This window comes from Arachis duranensis, chromosome 1, assembly GCF_000817695.3.
Source record: "Arachis duranensis cultivar V14167 chromosome 1, aradu.V14167.gnm2.J7QH, whole genome shotgun sequence".
Taxonomy (NCBI): domain Eukaryota; kingdom Viridiplantae; phylum Streptophyta; class Magnoliopsida; order Fabales; family Fabaceae; genus Arachis; species Arachis duranensis.
In genome coordinates this window covers 33,319,871-33,326,332 of record NC_029772.3, presented here as the reverse complement: position 1 = coordinate 33,326,332, position 6,462 = coordinate 33,319,871, and the positions used below count along the sequence as shown (strand labels likewise).

General features: G+C 39.6%; 1 protein-coding gene across 1 annotated transcript; it reads right to left on the bottom strand.

Moving 5' to 3' along the window:
• Positions 1–2,842: 2,842 nt before the first annotated feature.
• Positions 2,843–6,035, bottom strand: LOC107484659 (uncharacterized). The gene is made up of 3 exons (XM_016105209.3): positions 5,669–6,035; positions 4,563–4,576; positions 2,843–3,728 (listed from the first exon to the last, which is right to left on the bottom strand). The coding sequence occupies exons 1-3, from the start codon at positions 6,033–6,035 to the stop codon at positions 3,207–3,209; spliced, it is 903 nt and encodes a 300-aa protein (XP_015960695.1). The 3' UTR covers positions 2,843–3,206.
• Positions 6,036–6,462: the final 427 nt, after the last annotated feature.

The window sequence follows — 6,462 nt, the reverse complement described above, 5'->3', positions numbered from 1 at the left end:
AAAGAGTAATATGAAAATTTCGAAAATTTTTCATCAAAACCAACTTTAAATTAACAATTGGATATTTTTGTCAAACAAAACAAAACTCGTATGTTATTATTAAAATCTTAAATCCATTATAATTTATTCCATGGTTAGAAATTGTGATTTGTTGAAGATTGATAAGCTATGTTCTAACCAATGTTCTGAAAATCGGACCGGACCGGCCGGTCGAACCGGTTAAACCGGAAACCGGCAGAGAAAACGGTCCGATCCAGCATGCAAAACCGCAAAATGAAAAATCGTTCAAGAATTGTTGAACCGGCCGATTACTGGCAGGTCGGACCGAACCAGAACCCAGCCGGTTTACAGAAAACGACCTCGTTTCCTTCCTTGAAAGAGAAAAACTTGCACGTGTTATCTCCCGTTCCCCCTTTTCCAACTTCTTCCTTCAGCAAACCCTAGCCTTCACCAAAGAAAGCAAACCTAGTCTCCACCAATAGTTGCGCCGACTGTCGGAGTGAGAGACTACTGCCTCCGTCCATCGCACTCAAGAACTTCCATCTTCGTGCTCTCGGGCCTCTCGCCAGATCCTCCACGTCGGGTGCTCGCATCTCGCCGTTCTCCTCTGTGCTCGGCCACTCGCGCCTCCCTCCGCCAGTGAGTGCTCGAGCTGGGCGTGTTGGTTGCTGCTCGATTCTGCCTCCCAGTCTCACTCGAGTCTCGTCTCAGTCACTGGCATCTCGTGGTTCGTCTGTCTCGTCGCCGGCGGCAGAAGCAACTCGTGGGGTTGTCTCTTGCTTCTTCGCCTTCCATGGGGTGGTCGCCGACTCGCCGTCGACCGTTGGTGAGTCCCTGCACCATCGCTTCCCTGTTCTCTCTTTTTAGATTTTCCTTCTCCCTGTATTCTTGTATGTTGCTGAATTGCTAATCAAATTTGCCTTGTTGCTAATCTAAATGTTGCTGTAACTCGGGACTTTACTTGGACTTGTTAAATTTGTTGCTGTAACTTGAATTTGTTGCTTTCCAATCACAGAATCAGAACATAATACTCAGTCAGTGCTTGGTTGATTGGTTTTGCTCACTGATTGTATTTGATGATAAATTTTAAATTGATAACTTTTAAATTTTAAATTTGCACTGCGTATTACTGATTCACTTTTGCTTCAGTACTTTTTGTTGTTGTTAATCATTGTGATGAGCTTTATTAAAATTGGGTTAAAAACTGTTGAATCTTTTTTCATTTTTAATTGTTCTTAACTTCTGTAATTATTTAATTGGATAACTGATGTAATTATTGAGTTCAAGAGATTGAGTTTTTGATTTGCAAGGTGATTTTTGGTTGATTTTTTATTTAATTTGATAATGGTGTTTATGATTGGGATTATCTGATTTTCATTCTTTTTGAATTTGAAAATTCCTCCTACTTCAAACTGCTTATGCTATTTCTGGTGTGTAACTTGTATACTTCTGCATGATTCTCTTTTGATTCCACACAAAGTTGATGAAAAAAAACTGATTTTGTTATCTGGGATAATCTTATTCTGTTTCTGTCTATATTTTCTTGCTAATGGAACATTCTAGTCTAGTTATTTAGTGATCAGAATGTTATTCCTTCTTAGCTTCATGGAATGAAAGAGAAACTACATTGCATTCTCAGAGAAATCAAAAACCATTAATTAATTTATATATTATTCATTTTAGTTTTATGATTCTATCAATTTGGTTATGTACTTATTCTTCTTATTCAGCATATGAAAGGAATTTAGCTATGTGCTTATTCTTCTACATTGGCATGTTCATCTTCACTTTGCAATAACAAAAAGCTTCTCATTTGATGATCTATTAACTACCTCATTTTCTCGTACCATTCCTTTTGTTATGGCTTTAGCTGAAGAAATTGATGTCTCAAAAGACATCACCACCATCAACATATCATTGTTACTTGAAGGTTTCTTTTAGCATAATAGTTGAAATCACAATCATAATTACATAATATATTTAAATAATTATCCAAAAAAAAAGAAACTCACAAGAACATCTTAAGGTTTTGATGATTGATAACTCTTTATGTTGACATTTAATATTTGATATTTTTTTATACTACTTAACTTGAGTTTGTATATTAATAAGATTATATGAATTTGATTGATGACATTTAATGTAGTCTTTTAAATTTGAAAACTATTTTAATATTTATATTATACTATAATTATATTTTAGGATGTTTATTTATAATTTATTTATTATTTCATTTTAAAACAGTTTTTTCGGTTGAACCATCGGTTATCCTCATATTAATAAAATTATACTTTTATCAATAATAATCCAATTTATATTATCCTTCTCTTCATATTAATAAAATTATACTTTTATCAATAAGAAGAAGAATGATAAAAATAAAAATTACCATACTCACCAAAGACCCAACCCATGATAAAGCCATAATCTCCTGGAGATCGGGCAGTCCGTTAGGCAATGCAAAGTAAAGATAACGTTAGCCATAATTTCCTGATTCTTGACAGCTAAGATTGATCTAGATTCCCCAAAACTTGAACGATCTGGGCATCCAATGTATAGACGTCTAGTAAAAACTAATGAAACCTCTTGCGCACTGTCACTCAAATGTTAATCCACTGATTAAAATTAGAAAATGTAAGAAACTTTACTCAAACTAAATAAAGCAATTTGAAGTGGTTCAGATGCGTTAACAACCTAGAGAGGTTCAAATAAAACCTATAAGATGAAGTTGACACTTGAGTTGTTCTTGCATATGTTTTTTGAGCCAATCACCATTAATTTCTAAATGGTTCTGCACAGAGAAACAACATAAACTAGAAAGAGATAAAACAAACTGCAAACATTGAAACAACAAAAAGTCAGATTTTATTCTGGGTTTCATGTTTTCAGGAATTATGAAAGAAGTTTCAAAAACAATGGAAACTTATTTCCTTATTTAGTTTCCAGATTGCATATTTCTTTCATAAATTCTTGTTATAAAAAACAGAGCCTCAACGATTCTTACGTTCACAGAGCCTTGAGGTGGGTAACTAAGTTGTTCAATTTGGTCGCATCAGCAACTTACATGGATTTAACATTGACCACATATGAGTTATTTTCAAAACCTTCATAAACTAAAACAACTCACATATATAGCTACATCAAGTAGTTCAAATTAGGATTTCAATGCAAACACTTTTTCTTTTTCTTTTCGACGTCTACCTTAATTAGTAATGCAACACGCCAACCTTGGAGGAAGACTTCAACTTCTTCTTGGAGTGCTTCTTCTGCTTATCAACAGCATCATAATCGGTCCTCTCCTTCCACTTGCTCTTGCATAGCTTGATTGGCCTGTTCCCAACGTACTTCCCGTTCATCTCCTTCAGAGCCACAGCGAGGTCCGAAGGGTCCGCAAAGCTCACGAATCCGTACCCTTTGGTCTTCCCTGATCGCTTGTCCCTCACAACTCTCGCCATGTTAAACGAAGGGAATCTTGTGAACGTCTTCGACAAAACGTCGTCGTTCACCTCGTTCCCTAGATCGCCGCAGAACAAGCGATGGTCGTTCTCCGGCCACTCGGCCAGCGAGGGATCCTCCCACGTCTGCCCAGCGGCACGGCGGGGAACTGCCTTCCGCTTCGCGTCGGTCTTGTGGTCGACGTCGCTGCTGGCTATGGCGGCCTTCACGCTCTCGAGAGCCTCCGGGGTGATGGTCTGGGCGTCGCGCTGGAAGAGTTGCTGAGCGTCGCTCTAGAATTGGTGGTGGTGTGACGGTGGAGGAGGATAGTTGTATGCGGCGTAAGGCGGTTGTTGAAAGTGGAAGGGGGTGGGGAAGCAAGAGGGATCGGAGGATTAGGCGGCGAATTGAGACGAGGAGGAGGAAGATGAGGAAGGGTTTGCCATGGAATTCGATCGATCTGGATATTTGGGGATCGAAATTAGGGTTTGACAAATTGGGATTTCGGGGATTGCGTGATGGGAAGTTGAAGTGGAGAAGAGGTTTGGGAAGGCGGCGGGTTCGATTTTGTTCGATTTTCCTTCTTCTCTAACTATGAGGGACTCGGGACTCCTATGGGCTGTGGCCTATCGGGTTCTTCAGCTTCAAACCGCTATCCGCTGGTGATTTTGTGTATTTTATTTTTCAATGTAATTAATCTTACACAATTTAACTATGAACAGTAGATCAGACAAAAAAAAAAGCTTTGGAAAGTAGAGTTTCATTTTAAAGATTTTTTTACACGCTTATATTCACATACTTAGATGAGTTTTTAAGTATTGGATTTAAAAATTATTTTTGCTTATATGAAAATACAAAATTGGATAATGTTCGGTTGCTCGGGTATTTGGTAGATTGATAAGGTAAATGACGGAGCAAGGGAATGAGAGGATCTGGACCTGAGCGTGAGTTGATGGAGCGGCGCGCTCTGCCTATTTGTTGACGTGACGGCGGATGGAACCACTTATAAGGACACTCCGATGCTAAAGTTAGAGTCCGTTAGTAGTAGATTGGTGTCAATGGGGATCAAGTTGATCACTAGGGTTCTCAAATCACCAAATCAATTAGACCCAATGACTTAAGTTTACCCAATTTCCTTGGCCTATGCCAAGAGTAAAGAAAACTTTTCCATAATCAAAGGAAACATTTCATCAAACACATGGTATGTATTAACAAAAGACATTCAAATTGCAAATCAATTGAAGATTATAAGTACCAACTAACAATTATCAATAGAAAATAACTCAAACAACATTATCAATCATAGAAAACATCAATGCACTAATGGAAATTCAAGACCCATAAAGTTCATAAAATGAGAAGAAAAAGAGAAATAACAAGAAAACATAAATTCAACACAAGATCTAAACAAAATTATACTAGAGAGCTCAAATTAAGTAATTCAAACTAAAATTAACAAGATCCAATTCAGAATTTCAACAAGGGAAGATAAAATCAAACTAGATCTAGAGAGGAATAAGAGTTTTTCTCCCTAGAAGAACAAGAACAAAAAACTAGCTAAAATTGTGTGTAAAGTGTGTATGATTGATCCCCTCTTTCTCCCCTCAATTCCTAGGTCTTTTCCATGCAGAATCAGGTTGGAATTGGGCCTGGAGCTCCTTAGAAATTGCCAGCCACGAGTTCATTAATGAGGTCACATGCTGAGCATCACGCATGCGCGTCGGTCACGCGTGCGCATCACTTGAGGTTCTTGCGACCCACGCGTACGCATCAGTCACGCGTACGCGTCGGTGGAATTTTTGCTCAGCCACGCAAATGCATCAACTTATGCGCGCCAATCCTGGCAACATGCTCCACGCGTACGCGTCGCCCACGCGTGCGCGTCGCGGCCAATTCTCCAAAGCTCCATTCTTCATGTTCCTTCCATTTATGCATGCTTCCTTTCCATCTTTTAAGCCATCCTTGCCCTATAGATCCTGAATCCACTTAACATACACATCATGGCATCAAATGATAATAGAAGAGGATTAAAATATACATTTTTAGGGTCCAAGAAACATGTTTTCAATCATGAAGCAAAATTAGGGAGAAAACACAAAACCATGCAATTTATATGAATAAGTGTGAAAGAATGTTGATAAAACCCCCCAAATTCTGCACAAGATAAACCCTAAAATTGGGGTTTATCATCCGTATGAATAGGCGGCCAAGTAGGGTTAGAAGGGTGACGTACCTTTGGGGAGGTGTAGTTCCCTCCCATTTATACTCCATGCTCGGGTGGGCCCCTTGTGATCAGGCTCACCTGCCTGGAAGCTTCCACTAGCTGTCCAGGTTTCTTGTGGAATGTGAGGTGACGCGCGGGTCACCTCTTGGTTTGGGTCGGTGGACCCGTCGAGTCGGTGACTCATGACCGAACCCAGATCATTAGTGGGATGGGGCGGAACAGTGCCCCAACGTGTCAACCGTGAAGCCCGAGGCTCGTGGTTGGCACATTCAAAATACTTGCGCCTTCCTTGATTTGGTCCTCTTGGGTCTGGGAGTTCGTCGAGGGGGTTCGTGGTTCCAATGCGTGAGTTGCCCCCATTTGTTGCTTGGGGCATCACTTTGTTTTCCGTGCGAAGCATTTAATGCTTCTTTATGACAGATTTGTAAGCCAAGAAAAAAGTCTATTTTACCCCTGACTTTTTGCGCTTCCCTCTAACAGTTATTATTCTGCACCTTCTTTTTCACCTTGCAACTCCTTCGCTCCTCATTCTCCCACATCTTCTTCACCTCATTCTTTTTCATCCCTGATTCTGTCACTCATGTGCTACGAATCCTACTGGTAAATCTCATCTGCCTCATCTTTTCATTATGGGTGGTTGCTGTTTTGTCTTTGTTACTGTCATTACTACACATGTCACACGTTGTTTCTAGTCGTTCTTGCCTGGGTTGGGCTCGTTATTGTTAGCTAGTTCTTTAGGGGCGTTACAATTAGGTATCTGATTCTTGAATTTAGGCCTTGGATTAACTGTGGATTAGTGTAGA